Source organism: Gymnoscopelus braueri (genome assembly GCF_963280865.1).
Source record: "Gymnoscopelus braueri genome assembly, chromosome: 15".
Taxonomy (NCBI): Eukaryota; Metazoa; Chordata; class Actinopteri; order Myctophiformes; family Myctophidae; genus Gymnoscopelus; species Gymnoscopelus braueri.
In genome coordinates this window covers 38,941,692-38,959,945 of record NC_137620.1, presented here as the reverse complement: position 1 = coordinate 38,959,945, position 18,254 = coordinate 38,941,692, and the positions used below count along the sequence as shown (strand labels likewise).

General features: G+C 41.5%; 1 protein-coding gene across 1 annotated transcript in view; it reads left to right on the top strand.

Annotated features, from left to right (window-relative positions):
- LOC308101185 (Fc receptor-like protein 5) overlaps positions 1–18,254 on the top strand; it is a 223,304-nt gene that overhangs the window by 6,132 nt on the left and 198,918 nt on the right. Inside the window, exons 2-4 of the mRNA XM_080450567.1 lie at positions 1,950–1,991; positions 2,843–3,004; positions 3,104–3,205. Coding sequence (XP_080306693.1) covers positions 1,950–1,991; positions 2,843–3,004; positions 3,104–3,205 — 306 coding nt within the window. The remainder of the gene's footprint in view (positions 1–1,949; positions 1,992–2,842; positions 3,005–3,103; positions 3,206–18,254) is intronic.

Genomic DNA, 18,254 nt, shown 5'->3' with positions numbered 1-18,254 from the left:
TTAGTCGACCTGAGGTTCTCTCTGTAGAACCCCAATTACATGATGACACTCAATGAATGAGAGGTGAATGAGAGGTTGCATCATTCCAGGTCACCTGGCAGTGAGTGGCTGATTATTTGCACCAGTGGTTTTCAAAGTGGGGTCCATGGGGTCTCACAATCTAACAGACCTGATACAGCATTTTGGCTAAGCAGTTCTCTCATAATATGCAGGTGGCCTATTATCATGTTTACCTGCTCTGCTAGGACACTCCATTCAGACATCTCATAACAATGTGTAGCTACTCAGAACAATACACTCATATACGAATATCACTGAAATAAGATGAACACTAAATTAATAATAAATCAATAATCAAACAGAATTCCTAAATTGTAAATAGTGAATTGGTATTTATCTGCAGCCTTAGGCTAAATGTAAAAGGCCAAATTAGACCAAGACGTGAGAGAAAAAAAGAGAGAGAACATCTAGAGAATGTGTTAAAAAAGAGAGGAATGGAGTGGTTATAAGACAGATAAAGAAAAAACACAAAAAGAATGAGCGTGAAACATTCAAATAGGAAACGTAACGCCACCCCCCAACTCACACAGAATCACTCACACACACACACACACACACACACACACACACACGCACACAAACAAAGTGCTGCTCTCTCTCTCTCTCTCTCTCTCTCTCTCTCTCTCTCTCTCTCTCTCTAATGTGTACCGGTTTGTGTGAGTTTTGGACAACATTTGTTGGAGTAGTAGCAAAAAGTGTTTTGAAGAAAACGCACTATGGCAGAAAATGTAATCTGGCACAAATGGAGCCTATAAGTTGCATCATGATCCAAGGAATGTTGATTGTACGATCTATGGTTCAAGAGTTAGTCAAGTCAAGGTCAAAACGTGAAGTGGGTTGTTGTATTGTCACCATGAGTAGATTTGAAATATTTGGGATGGAGGTTCTTCCGTGGCTTAATGGGAATGTGCATGCAAAGTTTTCCCAGCAATCGGGCGCTGCATTCATTACTGCGCCACAATTTGAAATATTTTAGTGCATGCATGCAAAGTTTCACTGCAATCAGATGCTGTGTTCACGATTTGAGGCATTTTGTTCAAAACGTGCCACTCCTGCAAACCTTGGAAGCCAATCTTAGCCAATCAGGATGGAATATGAAAAAACAGACAGATCCGTCTTGAATCTTGATCACATGACTACAGACATAATGTGTACCGATTTGCGGGATGTTTGGACAAAATCTGTAGGAGTAATATCAAACAATTAGTTTAGCATAAATCTGCCTCCTGGTGGCGCTATAACAGGCCAATGTTATAGGGAGTGTGTGCAGTTTCACACCGATATGTCCAATGATGCCGAAGATTAGCTGTTCACAGACGGAAGGACGGACGGACGGACGGACGGACGGACGGACGGACGGACGGACGGACGGACGGACGGACGGACGGACGGACGGACGGACGCACGCACGCACGCACGCACGCACGCACGCACGCACGCACGCACGCACGCACGCACGCACGCACGCACGCACACACACACACACACACACACACACACACACACACACACACACACACACACACACACACACACACACACACACACACACACACACACACACACACACACACACACACACACACACACACACACACACACACACACACACACACACACACACATGCACGTACGCACAGACGGACAGACAGGGGGGAAACATAGTCTCGGCCACGCCTTTGGCCTGGTGGAGACAATAAAGATATCAATCAGTCAAGATGTTTCTCATTTCATACTATTCTCTAGTTGGATAATGAAATATTATTCATGTACTTTGAAAACAGAAAGATTATTGAAATGAACTTAAAAACTATTCAAATAAGATAAGATAAAATAAGATAAGACTGGGCAGTTTAAAAAAATAATGATCTTATTAACTTTCCACACAGTGCTGTATCTTCTCATCTGCTGTGGACCTGCTCAAACAGATGGTGAGACAACTTCAATGCAATGCATTATGGGTACCATCCTGTTTATATACCCTAAAGCCTAAACCTTAATTCAGGGATTTTCAAACCCCAACATAATCCACAAGAGCAAATAAATGAATGTATTATTGATATGATTCATAGAAAGTAAATATATTGGTCATTTGAATAGTCTGTATTAACATTGTATGTAATTCCTTTTGACACTATCCTGAAACACAGGGCACTAAGCTTGTTTCTCTCTACCATAAAACATGGTTATCTGTTCTTTAATGGTTGCTATAAAAACCCTTGTGGTTACTATGGCAATGTGTGGCATCATGACAACATTTAAAACAAGGCATTCATTAGTAAACATCCATTTGCTTATTGTAACTCAACAATTGTGTAATTGCACAAAATCTAATTGATGTACAGCATAGTATAAGAGATTTCCTCAGTGGGTGATTTGTTTTAGAAAAAACTGAAAAAAGATGATATATGCATCCTCAACTGACTTCCAAAGATGAACACATTGCAGTCAGTCAGTTGTTATTCTTTCATCTAATAATACAAATGCTCAACTTGGGATTATAGACATTTTGGTGTGCACCTTTTCCAACATTAATAAAACATGAGAATGCCTAATTAGAAAACAAGCTCTGTTTTTTCACAGTATTTGAGTATCCAGACCTTAAAATGATTGGTTGGCCTGCCTTTAATGTTATTTACAGTGACAATTAGCAGCTCAGATCTGATCAGAACATAATGTCTACAACAGGTATAGAATGTATCTCTCACTCTCATCCCTTCTTTCCATCTTATCCTTTCTTTCTTTATTTTTTTTCTGCCCCCTCCCCTCTCTCTCTTCTTAGTGTCTCTGAGAGTCGGTCCTGAAAGATTTCAGTTCTTTACAGGTGAGTCCATCTCACTGAGCTGTGAGGAAGAAGGGAATTCTATGCCAGGCTGGTCTGTGAAAAGACAGACCACTAAGAGAGGGACTGGAACCTGCAACGATGGATGGGGAAACACCAAAGGTATGTAGGGAGGGAGGTAGGGATGGATAGATAGATAGATATATGATGTATTTTGACTGTAACTGAAATCTTCTTTCTTTTCATTGTGATTCTGTGTAGGAGAGTCCTGTATCGTGGTGCTGTATCTTTGGGATGGTGGAGTTTACTGGTGTGAGTCCACGTCAGGAGAACGCAGCAAGTCCATCAACATTATGATCTCTGGTACAATCAATATAATTACATCAATATAATCAATATATTGTGGTACAGTAGACAGACATAATTGACTTACTATCACTGTTAACACACAGACATTATGTTCAGTACCATTCAAGAGGTCAATGTTATATGTGTCCTTTTGCTAACGTTGACAAGCCAATGCTACGTCTGTTCTCTTGATGAAGTTTTAAATATAAATCAGGGGTGGGCAACTTTGATGATAGAGAGGGCAACTATATTTACACTCACTCCAGAGGGCCACATTGCATATACTGTCGGGGCCATTCTATGTCACACAAAAATAACAAAAATAGCAGATCTACAAGCTCAAAACGTGTCACAGTAGATCTGCAATTTTTTAATTGAAATTCAGATATTTTAATTTTAAATGCATTTCGTTATACTTATGTTAACTTTATGAACTTGAATACAAATACATTGGACATAAAAAAGACAACATTTTAATACTAGTCATTAAGCTACTACTACCGGTAATATAGTAGTAGTAATTAAAGCGGGTCATGTTTGCAATTGTAACAGCTGAAATCAATAATGTATCAGTATTCCGAAATTTACCTGCAGGCCGCATTAAGTGAAGGTGGGAGCCGCATATGGCCGCCGGGTGGCCAGCTGCCCATGTATGATATAAATGATCACTCATCTCCCGGGTTACTTCCAACAAATCTATGTCAGGAGAATTAATAAATTAATTCAACTCATTTTAATAAGCTTAATTAATACACTGCTGTTGGTTCTAGATGGAGATGTGATCTTAGAGAGCCCTGTACTTCCTGTGACGGAGAGTGGCACACTCCGCTGTCTGTCCAAAGACAAGAAAACTGGTAAACCATCCTCTGGCCTCCCAGCTGATTTCTATAAAGACGGATCCTTCATCAGGACTGAGTCTACAGGACAGATGACCATCCACAATGTTTACAAGTCTGATGAAGGATTATACAAGTGTATAATATCTGGCCTTGGAGAGTCAGCAGAGAGCAGGATGGATGTGAGAGGTGAGTTAGTCATACAATAATGCAAAATAAATCAATCAATCACACACTAAGGGCGCTATCTTGCACCGCCTACTGCAAATCAGAGCTAAGCACAACACAGATGTCATTGCTATAGTTTCAATCCAACGCAGCTGTCATTTTCACAGCCATCGTCAACATTCCCTTCTTAAAAGGAATTGGAGACCCTGATTTGTCTAATTTATGTTATGCCCAAAACACACCCATAACTAATTCAGAGATTATGTTAAACCCCCTTGTACTGTGCGTCTAGCTTCTCTTAAGAAAACACACTGTTTAACTACCAAAATTGGCGCTGGATATACCCCCAACACATTTCAAATCTGTGCCCGGCGTCCTGCTCCAAACACATAGATTGTCTAAATATGGAAATATGTGTTTAAAATCCCTAGCCCCTAGAAGCAGTCCTGCTCTGTTACACCACAAATGATCAAAGTGGTTTGTACCGACCAAACAAGTGTCCGTTCAACATTGAGATCTCACACACTCACTATCAGTGCTAAAATAAATAAACGCAGTCTGATTTTCACTGGTGCTTCTGCCCTTCAAAATACAAATCTGTAGATAGAGACAGAATTTAAATGAATGACATTTAAAAGAGATTCACAGCTCTTAAAATGTGTGTTTAAGAGGAATATGTGTCTCATTCTGCTTCTGATTCTCTTGTCTCCAAATCAGACCCTCCCGCTTTCTCTCTCTCTCCCCCTCCCTCTCTTCCTCCCTCTCTATCTCCCCCTCCCTCTCCTCCTCCCGCTTCCTCTATCCCTCTATATTTCTACCTACGTGCTGGAGTCTTCAGCTTTCTGCTGATTCTGGGTCTGTGTCTCTGGAAGAAATGCAGAGGTATGTTGATGATGTTCAGACATACAGCCATTTAGAGAAGCTGTAAGATGGACCCCTTTAGCGTCAACGTCAACGTAGCTGGAGGCAATAGGAATAACCTCAGAATAGTAGCAAAGTTCCTGGACCGCTGGTCTTGCGGTCCGGGCATCTAGCCTGACAGTGTGTTGCAGGTTCGAGTCCCGATCCCGGCAACCTTTGCTGCGTGTCACTCCACGTCTCTCTCTCCCCATTCCCTGTCTATCTACTATCAGGCAGAAAAAGACAAAAAATATATATTTTTAAAAAAATGTAGCAACGTTATTTGGTACTGTAGTAGGCTATGGTAGCTTCTCACTTACTGCCATCTAGCTGTGTTGTTGGGTTACAAAATCAAAGGAGTATAAATGAATGCGAATGGCTCCAACTTGAAGAATTGTCACATCACATTTGCAGGCTTTCTTTGGTTTCTGTTTCAAACAAACCACCCAGCCCCACCAGCCCATCTACTATGTCCGGTAGCCTAATTTGCACACACATACTGTACACGCACACCCCATTTCCATATCTGCTATAGGCCCAGACCCAGACCGCATCGGCAACCTGCAAAGCAAATTTGTCCCAGTCTAATCACATAACAGCTGCAACTAATAAAATGAAAGAATTATGTTTATAACGCACACTTCAAATCAAGTAATGTTAAATAAAGTATTATATTGTACTAGGTAGAGATAGATGTCTAAAGCTTTGTAATGTCCATTCATTCATCAGAAACAGTTTGTTGTGGTGTGTGTTTCACTCAAAGGACCACAATAGAAATGCTGTAAGCTCTCAAGATGTTTTGTGTTTTATCCTTTTGACAGATGCACAAATACATATGGTCATGTTTATGCATTTATATCAATAAAAACATCAATCAATCATTATTCACACTGATCATATTGATCACACTGAACAAACTGATCACACTGAATATTGATCATATTGATCACACTGAATAGATTGATCATATTGATCACACTGAATATATTGATCATACTGACCACACTGATCATATTGATCATACTGACCACACTGATCATATTGATCATACTGACCACACTGATCATATTGATGATCACACTGAATAGATTGATCATATTGATCACACTGAATATATTGATCACACTGATCATATTGATCACACCGAACACACTGATAAAATTGATCATATTGATCACACTGATAATATTGATCATATTGATCACACTGATAATATTGATCACACTGGCCATCTATGAAAATGTGGGTAAAGTTTCAGCCTGATCAGAGCCCCACTTGACTTCCATTATGAAATCATAAATAAGTATATGATATATAACAAACCTCCGGTACTTCTGTGGGCTGTGGCCTAATGGCAGTGTGCACAACGAATTTAGCACTGAACGCTCCAGCAGCAAGATTAGCTCCGGGGAGACACACACACACACACACACACACACACACACACACACACACACACACACACACACACACACACACACACACACACACACACACACACACACACACACACACACACACACACACACACACACACACACACACACACACACACACACACACACACACAGACACAGACACACTCTTCTATAAGGCTCTTCCTCCTACAGAGCCGTACCTTAAAATATTTAACATCGAACCCTGGACTGTTTCTCTGCTGCAGACTGTAGGACAGACAGTGAGCCAGATAGACAAAGTAAAGTGTAATATGCAGCAGTGAGTGTGACACAAGGAGCTTAACACAGGAGAGGTAGAGTAACAACACCACACTGCAACTGAGTAGCCTACTATTACATTTCATGGATTACATCTACAGGATAATAACTGAGCAGCTCTTAATAAAACATACTGTACTGAGTAATATTACATTAGATGATTACATCTACTGTATATTATAATCAGTGAACAGTTCCACATAAAACAGACTGAGTACTACTACATTTGATAGATTACATCATTACAATAACTGACCAACTCGCCATAAACCATACTGGTGAGTACTAACAACAATTTAAAGGTTCAAAGATTTATGGTCCAACTTTCTGCTTTTTAATTTACAGATACATCTTGTGTCAGGTAAGTACAGTATTGATCTGTGTCTATCCATTAACATGACAGCAGTAGATTCCATCTTGTTTTCTACTTTATTTCTGCTAAATATTTATTTATTATAATTACAGTCCTGTTCAGTCTCAGGGGACCAAACAGAGCTCAGCTGATTACCAGAACACCAATCAAAGTGGGGGTCCTGATGATGTGTACCTCCCACTGCAGCATGGTCAGTTTTTGTACCAATAATATGTTGATTAAGGACACTTCTGACAAGTTCTTCTGACAAGGAAAACTGGTTCTAATTTGAATCTAAATGAATGTAAAAAATAAATCTTACATCATTAAACAATGAACGTCCTTTATCGAAGTAGTCTGTTTAGCAGAAGAATTAAGTAAATTATAACATGTTTGACGTGAATGCTTATGTTTACCTTTAGGCGACACCAGCGTCTATGAAGTAATCCAGCACCATGATGACTATGAAAATGGTACAGCATACTTTTTAAAGATCCAATCCAATGATATTTGTCTAATTTAATTTGGTTTTATTGTGAAATATTAATGTTAGGAGTGTCATTTATTTCAGGTTCAAATACAGGTATATCACTTGATTTTTAGGCATGTATGTTTTTATTTGGTTCAATGGTTTATGGTATAACTTACCCTAATGTTTTTTTTATAGATCGACTTTATGTCACGTAAGTACAGCATTGATCTCTGTGTATTCATCATCATAACAGCAGTAGATTCCATCTCGTTTTCTATTTAATTACTCCCAAATATATATTTTTTAATTACAGACCCCTTGAGTCTCAGGGAACCAAACAGAGCTCAGATGCAGACCAGAGGACCAATCAAAGTGGGGCTCCTGATGATGTGTACCTCCCACTGCAGCATGGTCAGTCTCTGAACCAATTATGTTGGTTAAGGATACTTATGACAAGGCCAACTGGTTCTATTTTGAATATAAATTAATTTAGATTAAATTAGAACTCAAATAAAAAATAAATCATTAGTTAAACCAGGGGTTCTGAAACTTTTTTTATGGGGGATTTTATGGGGGATATTTTTTGGCGACCCCTTGCTTTATTTATAGAGCAATTTCAAAGTGGAAATAAAGAATATCTTAAAGTAAAAAAAATCATACATTGCTGGCCTTATATACGAATATGTATTAGATAATGAAATTAAAGCAGTGATTTCTGCTTATTTGTAGGCCTATAAGATAGGCCTTATCTTATCAATGAAAGGAATGAATAATATCGTAGCACCGCCGAAACAGACTTGGTCGCGACTCACTCCTCACGTCAGCTAGTTTTCTTGGCGCAGCTTGTTAGCCTACTGCCTGAGCTGGAGAATTGGGTTTGATTCCAGCTCCTAGCACTAAAATGCTACAATATCAATAAAAGTAACGTAAGTGTTTCTGTACACACATTTATAAACTGAAGCATAAGAGTTTCTTAATCCAGCTCTTGAATTTATCTTTGAGGAAACTGACCGCGTGTTTTTCTCCATTGCGGCCAGGCAGATGTAGGCTGCTGGTCGAGTTGTCTGTGAGCAGGGCCTCCCCGCACGGCAATGTCACATCATGATCCGTATTGAACGCAGTTTGTTGACTAAAATGCAGATTTACACAGGTTCCCCACCATTACCAATTTACCGGTGTTAATTTAACTCAGAGAGGGTACAAATGGAACCAAATGGACCCATAAGCATCCATTTCCATGCATTTTACGCACTCGGAGCAACAAAAACACCCAAAATACACAACAACAACAACAAAAATCTGTTGCCAACGCACAACCTAAACGGCACCTTCCTGCGACCCCACTTTGGGTCGCAACCCATAGTTTGAGAACTGCTGCATTAAACAATGAATGTGAATTTTGGAAGTACATTAAAGGCTGTTTGTTTTTCCTAATTTGCAGAATAATTAATTAAGTTTTTATAACAAAAGTATGCACCACATTAATGATTATTTGTTTAACTTTAGGCAACACAAGCTTCTATGGAGTAATCAAGCACTGTGATGTCTATGCAAATGGTACAGTATATACTTTTTATTCATCCAATCTAATTACTTTAATTTCAGTTAATTTGGTTTTAATGTGGAATATTTATGTCAGGAGTGTAATTTCTTCAGGCTCAGATGCAACACTTGATTTGGTAGAAATGTTTTAGCCCTCCCTGCTGAATAACTTGGTGGTTTGAGAGGGTGTGCCTCTCTGTTAATTGTCCTGTTCGCAGGACAGTTATGTTTACTGTCTGACAGTGTGATTGTTCGGTTACGTTGTAACCTTTGTTCTCTGAGTCAAGAGACTATCTCTCCACCTCAATGTCGATCAAGTAAAACCAGTGTAATCACGCACACCTGGGCCTTATATACCCGTGCGTGCCAGTACAACTGGTGTGTCTTAAAGAAATATCCACGTCAAGTGAGGTGAGGCCATACATATGAAATATGTTGGGTGGAGAGAATGAATGATTAATGATTGAGGCCAAGTGGATGTTGAGGGAATTTCCAGTGAGATACGTACTGTTGAGCTGAGCATGACAATTGTACTGAAAGAATGACAAAATTCTGACAAACTGAATGAGGGTGCGGTCACAGCGAACTTTGATTCTGCCAATGTGGCGGAGTCTGACAATGCTTTTCAATGGGAACGGAGCGTTTTTTTGCAACAAACCGCTCCGTTCCATTGAAAAGCATTGGCAGAATCGCACCCTCAGAGGTGAATACATTTTTTCCACATTCCACATTAAGGTAAAGCAGTAGATAAAATGCCAGACTACTGCAAGTTCAATGACACTGTATCCTGTTTTAAATGTTTCCTGTACCTTTGTTTCAGCTACAGAGATGTGTAGGACAGCCCAACAAACATGACACGTGGATAAACACAAATGGATCTTCGCCAAGTAATGCAGTGTAACATTATTGCCAGACCCAAGGGGGCTTTGTATCTGTTTTCTCCATACATGGGCATGGTCACTTTGTCCCCCGGCCCCAGCCCAAAAAGTCTGTCCCCCTTTCGTCCCCTTTCGTCACAAACTATTCATGACGTCATTATTATGTCACAAAAATGATAAAATGATTTATGCTTTTCAGTTATAAAGTGGTTTGTAGGTGTGTTACATACTAGGACTTCATTCTGGGTCTGGCAGAACCAGGTCTCCTGGTCTTGTATAATTATGTTACCATACAAATAGATCTTAACCAATATATGCAGGTAAAATGTAGGGCTGCACAATACTGGAAAGAACTCGCATTGCGATATTTTGTCTGCAATATACAGTATATTGTGATATTAAAAATATATATTTTAAAGTTTACGAACTAGAGCTGCACGATTATGGATTATGTTAAAAAGTTTAAGCACAATCTAATGATTGGTCAATAAATGTCTATCTAATATTTTGTGGGGGAAAAACTCTTTCTGTCCTTATTATTCTTATTAGCAAAAACAATAATAAATAGATAATGGAGTTTCTTCTACATTATTTTTCAACTGTTTCTGCTTATATGTTTTTCAAAGTATTATTTTTTAGAATAAATGTTATTTTGCTTCAGTTTGTTAATACAAATGTTATAAGGGCACGGTCACGCCACACTTTTATTCTAGTAGTAGCTTTTTGCAGAAATCCGCAAATGGCAACAAAACGCTCCATTCCCATTGAAATGCATTGGCAGAATCCGCCCTAATAGGTAGAATAAAAGTGCGCCGTGACCGTGACCTAAGTCTTGTATGAATGATCTTTGAATCTGAATAAGGTGCATCAGTTCTCTGCTTGTATCTACAGTTCAATTAAAACAATTTAGTTTTCAGGCTGATGCGTAAACTCCTTCCACATACCATCCCAGGACAGTCATGCAATGTTCCCTCTAAGTTTCCAATGGTCTGAGCAAACACCATTGTGACTGCACCATTAGGGCGCGACCTAATGTCCCACCAAAACATGGTCGGCTGCTGTTAAACGCAGCCGACCATTGGTTGTGCGTGGCCACAGTTTTTTGCAGCCAGCGGATTAAAAAAAACGGGAGTGACGCACCTGTCACTCACTTTCAGGACCCTCCCCGTAGCCCGCACCGCCTTCTGCCTTGAGCCATAGACATATAAAGGTAGACGCCTCATCTGGCTCTGGCAGCTGAAAATGTCCGCGTGCGTCACAGAAGGGGGCGTTCAGTAGGCCAATGAGAGGCAGGTGAGGGCGGGACAACTAGATTCTGACAAGTCCTGGAAAAGACGCGCTGTGATTTGCCAGTGCCCGTTCCCCCCATTTCCGGGGGGAACGGGCACTGGCCAATCACAGCGCGTATGGCGGCCACCATACAAAACAGGTCGCTCCAACGAACTGCAGAGGCCAATGAGGTATCTAGGTTTCTATATCTATGCCTTGAGCACCATGGTGCTTCCTGAGTCTTGGGACGGTCCACCTTCGACTCACCCGATTGGACAGAGGGGGAAAACTAGCTCCTGCCTCCAGTAGTTATATGCTTCAAATGGTCAAGTCGTGTAGAGCAGATAAACGCAAGGTCTGCGCGACATGCGGAAAGATCCGCTCTTGCGCGAATCCACGCATTTACATTGACAAAGCATTGGCAGATTCCACCCCAGAGGTAAAATAAAAGTGCGGTGGGAGCGCGCTCCCACCGCATTGGTCCGGTGGGCCATCTGACACTTTTCCGGAGTCCCTCCCCCAGAGGTTATAAAACGACCCGGAGAGCGGATGTTCGTTCTCTTGGCTTCCTTCTGCCAACAATGAAGGAGCTTCACACGTATTCAACAAGAACATGTTTCTACAAGATTGAGGTCAGCGGGTTCTACTAACTCTAAAGCGACGGGTAGGATTCTCTGTCCATTGAGAGTTCCCCGGACCTCCTTCTCTCCCTCCTATCCCCGCTGTGCTTTTCTGGACGATCACCGCAACCGGGGAGCCAGCGTGGATCCCCCCCCCCCCCCCCCCGACGACGATGCGGCACCTGTTCCTGCTCCCAGCCCCTGGATGAGTGGGACACAGTCTACCATGACACACGCGCCATCGTGGACCACCACTCTCAGTCCTCGCCACCTTCCCCTTGGGCTCCCCAGCCCTGGAAGAAGCCGCGACACACACACACACACACACACACACACACACACACACACACACACACACACACACACACACACACACACACACACACACACACACACACACACACACACACACACACACACACACACATCAACGTACAGATCTGGCTGAATGTGCATGCCCTTGTGTTCCCTATTGTTTTTGTGGCTCGAAATGTTTTTCCATGACAAAGTGTCTGTGTATTAAAAAAAAAAACTCGATACCGGAGACGCCGCTTACCAGCGCTAGCTGAGATGCGACTCCTCAAATAGGAGATCATTCTCCTCAACAATTACTCGGCAGAATGGGCTGGTAGAGTACTCGGTTTGTGCGTCACCCATGGAAGGGCATGGTGGTTCACCACAGATCCGGCAGGTAGGTCCAGCTTGCTTTTCCCAGTCTTCCTCCGCCCCACCCGCTGCCAGCCAGAGGCGAGCAGCGCGACCGGAGGGACAGCGACCGCCTCCCCGCCTTTCAAACCCCACCAAAGAGAGGCCCTACAGGGGTCTCCCCCGGGTCCCTCTCCTCCCAGACGGGGGATTTGCACCTTGAAAAAGTGGCCGCGGGCCTCAGTTCCAGGACGCCGAGGAAGAGACAAGGTCTCCCCCGGTTCCCTCTCTCCCCAGACGGGGGATTTGCACCTTGACAAAGTGGCCGCGGGCCTCAGTTCCAGGACGCCGAGGAAGAGACGAGGTCTCCCCCGGTTCCCTCTCTCCCCAGATGGGGGATTTGCGCCTGGACAACATTGGAGCCGGTAGGACGCAACAAGGACCGCTCCCCGAGCCCTGGAAGATGTTCGGACACACACACGCACACACATGTCAGGGTACAAGTTTACATGACCGTGCATGCCTCTGTGCCCCCCTGCTGTTGTTTGCTCGACTTGTTTTTTTCATGACCAAGGTTTGTGTATTAAAAAACATGGAATCGCAACGAAATACAGCAAAGTCTTCACCGGAGCCAGCAGAGACGGCGGAGGATCGCTCCCCTAGCCCCTGGAAGAAGTTCCGACACACACACACACACTTTCAGAAGTACAAGTTTACTTGAACGTGCATGTCTCTGTGTCCGATGTTTTTGTTGCTCAGAATGTTTTTCTATGACAAGTGCTTGTGTATTAAGAAACAAATTGCAACAAAAGTTACAGCTGAAATGAAAATGAGCCAACGATCACCAGCCAATGGTTGGTGGTCGTTGGACGGAACGTAGGCATAGTGACGGGCCTAAACCGTCACATGCTACATGGGTCATGTCAAAATTTTCCTTGGAATATTTTCCTTGGTCCACCAAAAAGTGCCTTAAGGTAATACCAAAGATTGTTAATTTAGCAAGAAACACATTCTCCATTGGAGCCACTAGAGGCGAAGTAGTACACAAATCCTACAAATGGTCTCCTAAGTAGGCGTGGTTGTCTTCTCCCCCGACCATCCCACCACCCTCCCCCTCCCCTCTCCCTGGCTGACAACGTCATGTGGATGAACAATGTTTTGGTTGTGCGTCCCATGTTATCGGTAAGGTATAGCGTTTATAAGTGCTGTACGGTGTACATGTCGGTATTTTTAGATGAAGCATAGTATTGATAGTATAGTAAACAAAAACAAAGCGAACAGTGGTGTTTGAGTATCATGACAAAAGGGCATACTGTAAATGTCTCATTTCAGTGGTGGAAAAAGTACTCAAATATTTAACTTAAGTAAAATAACCAATACTGCAATGTAGAAATACTCTGTTACAAGTACAGTTCGGAATTCAAAATGTACTTAAGTAAAAGTACAAAAGTATTGGTATGAAAATGTACTTAAAAAAGTATCAAAAGTAAAAGTACTTGTTACGCAGAATATGCCATTTCACAAGTTTTCAAATGTAGAAAATCCATACAAATCATTTGGAAATAGCAGATCTGCAAGGCAAGCTCAGCTATAACATAGAATCGCTGTTGTCAGGTGTAACAGCTAATAGGGATCCTAAATAAACTCTAACTCATAGTGATGGTACTGAAATAAAATAAACAAAATCAATATAAAAACACAACTTAAATCGTTCATTTGTCTGAACCAGTGAAACATTTCAGTTTCCTCCTAGCTCGTGTTCCCTCTTCCTTCAGGTGAACGTTAATTTGACGCAACTCTGCTCCTATCTTGCACAGAGGTTGCAGAGTAGTTGTGGTCACTGGCATTGATATGAACCAGCAGCTCCTCACATTTGCAGCAGGACAAGAGAAGTGGGTCTTGCTGCACCTGTCTGACCAGCCATCCAGAAATGTATGTTAGCACTTCATTTTTGATGCAGTCTGAAGCTGTCTCCACAGTCACCGCTGTCAGGTCTTCACACTCAGGAACATACTGTAATATAAGCACAAGTTGAAACAACTTGATGAATTTAAATTGTCTGAATGGACAGCAAATAGAGTTAGGTGATTTGTTTTTAAATTTCTTTATTTGACTAGGAAAGAACGATTGAGTGTAAGAAGCACATTTTCCAAGGAAGACATGCACATTTGGCAAATATAACAATTATGTTCACAAAATGCATCACCATATTTGGAGTCTGCCATTAACAAATCTGTATGTTATGCACCCAGGTGAAAACAGTGCAGTGCAACAAAATACATGTTGCTGTTGCCAATTAGGAATGTTCAGTATGTCCAGTAAATGCAATTGTAATTTGTCAATTGTATTTACACTAGGAAGCTGTATATTCTGCCAAAATTCTAACTTATAAGGTGAGCAAATGTCCAAATTTATTTTCAACACTCACGTCGCAGGCAGCATACACAATTGATTTGTGTTGATACACACCTTTGAAGTAGATGCTGTTGGGGGGTTGGAGACATCAGACTGGTCAGTACATGGTGGATTGATCTGTTCAGCACTGAACAAAGGGACGTCATTATCCATGAGACAGTTGCTTCCCATGCTGTTTGTCAGACAAGCAACAGAGGCACTTTTGAGTGCTGCAGCAAACTCAGTGCTCGTGGGATTGTACCGATGTCCACCCTTGCCACAGATCACAGAGAACTAATTCTGGGGGTGGGGGAGACATGAAATGGCTAAGAGTAAAATATTAATTACCATGTTTATTCATAATGTTATTCTTACTTATGTTCTTACCTCGAGGCAGTCCTGATTTAGCTTGGCTGTGCACAGGAATTTTATGTCTCCAAGTTCATTCACCAGCTGCTGCACAATGTGGAGGACACTTCGGATGCTGAGAATTAAACCTCGCTGGCAAGGGGGAGTGAATCCTAGCCTGGGACCAGACAAATCTGCGAGTGCAAAAGAAAATTGCACTCTGCGATTTGGGTCTGGCACCGCTCCATAGAGAATCCATTTCCTGCTCCAGAAGACGTGGGTAACCAATCAGGGCCCAGTATTCGAATATGGGAGACAGTAATTGGTAGTTGGTTGTAGGTCTAACCAATTGCGTCGAGGGCCATTGTTTTGATCCCGCCCCTTGGGAAAAAAAACGTCCTCATGGAAGCACCAGACTCATATCCACGCAGTGATATAGTCTGGCTACACCAGGCTAAGTGAATCCAGGCCTGTATAGTAATATTACAGAGAACTCAGTGATCTATTGCAGGGGTTTTCAACCGGTGGTCCGCGGACCGTATTGCAGGTGGTCCCTGGCCAAATATATATATTTTTTTACTTTTAATAACTTACAGGTGTTCTTACTGTGTGGTGTGTGTGTGATATGAAATGTGAGCTTACCATAATCACAGTAATCCTTAATCATATTCCATCATATTAAAAAAAAAATCACTGTATTTTATTAGATATTATATTGATATTATAGCTATTTTCTCCAGCTCCCTGTGGTGCATGAACTATTGTGTGGGGTGGGTCTATGATGGACCCGCCACGCACAATAGTGGTGGTCCCCAGGTTGCTCTTAGTCAGGATGGTGGTCCCTGGGTCAAAATCAGTTGAAAACCCCTGATCTATTGGATGAATGATTATGATGATGGCATACTGTCAATCAATCACTGTACAAATCTAGATGTGTCCAATACTCTGAGGACTATTTCATGGAAATATACTGCATACTTCCACTTACTCAGAACATGCAATTGATAAATCTTATGAGAATGAAAGAAAATTTACATTTGTCCATTGCCTTTTTCTGATCACACCACATGCAGTGTGTTCTAACCAACCTGAAGGTCCAAGAAGAGATCCATTGAAGGCTGTCCGTGAGGACCTTCATCTGTTCATCATCACCTCTTTGTCGGAGGGGTCGGCACCAAGGGTTGGAATGAGAGAGGCTTCTGAAAAGTATGTGTTTGCTGATAAATAAAGATATCAAATGTCACCTTCATTGACTAATATTAATAAAACAAACAATACAAATTTGTGATGATCAGTAGCCATTTAAAATAGAGTCAGAATTAGTACCTTGAATTCAGTATGTCAAATAACCTGTTCATGTCCTCAAAGAAGTCGTGTGCCTCACTTGGTAGCCTTTTTAAATCAATCATGGTCTTCATCCCTATATGATTGTTTGATTATTACATTACATCTTGTAATACAGGTGAATGTGTTCCAAACTCAAACTCATCTGTACCCAGATGCATCATAAATTGTTTGTCGATTACCCACCTGCAGCCACAGTGTGACTGAAAACTTGAGTTGCAAGTCGAACACACATGTTGGTGAAAGGTGGCAATTCGATGTGTTTCTTTGACAACTTTGGAGCCAGGCGGACACAGTTCTGCTTGTCCTGAGCATAAAAGTCTTCCAAGTGTTTCCACTTGACTTGTTTTGTGCCCATCTGTAACACAAGATGGAAGTTGATGTGATACATGTGGTTCTTAGCGATTGTCTTTACTATACTTCAATTTCATTACAGTGCCAGGAATGTCTGTGACATCACCATGGTAATTCAAATGTACTCAATTTATGTCCAACTTGTGTTCCCAGTAATACCACAGTAGGTGATAAACAGGTCTGGGAATTAGCTGAATCATGTATTGTATTTGATAATGAAACTAACCTGCAGGCCATGTTTTTTAAGGTTGTTGCGAATTGACTTAACAAGATGAGGCACATCGAATATAAGTGGAATTATTTTCCCCTCCACTAATATACAGTGTGCCACATATGTTGCATCTGCTGAATCCAGGCTGGCTCCCAGCAACTTCAGTGTCTTCATATTTGTTGAAGATTGGTCACAGACCACAGAAATGACCTGTTGTGAGACACACAGTGTACATGTTAACATAATCTATGTAACATTTATGTGGAGTATGTACATAATATGTAAGTATCTACATAACATGTGAAAGACTTACTGTGAAACCAATTGCTGTTAGGCGCCAATTACAGCCTCTGGCAATATTGCTGCCAACTCTTCTCCAGAGAGCAGTTTTGTCAAGGAAGTATCCTATGGTCTGCAGTGAGTAGATGAAGTGTACTGTATATTAATTTGTCCTGAACACACAATCATTCCATAACGTCTCAGCAATCTCCAATAAAATGAGCCCTTTCAGTGAAATGAACTGTATCTTGTTATGTGTAGTGGTCACTTTCTCTAAGCAGTATAGAATTAACATCGACTCACCTGCTTCCACCTCGAGGCCACTCTTCGAGCCATAAGTACCATGGCTTGGTTAGCCAGCTCTCCTTTTGCTGTGAGACCATTTACACAATCCAGTGCCCTATTGTAGTCGACATGTTGTTTTATTGCCATCTCATCAAAAACAAGGGAAACGAAACAGGAAGCTCACTTGGCTTTACCATTTTCCCTAGCTTTTCCATGTGGATGAGGACAGCATCAAGGAAACCTGGCTATAAAATGAAGGAGCAGTAGCATGTTAGTGTAATGGAATGACAAAAACATCTGGAAGGTCAATGCAGGAAGGACACATTTTCATAGATTTGTTATGGCTGAACAAAAGCACAGCAATACTGGATATGTTATTATGAACTGCAACACACATCATTTTGTCATGATCCATTCTTGAACTACTTATATGGAAATGGCTGAAATTACTA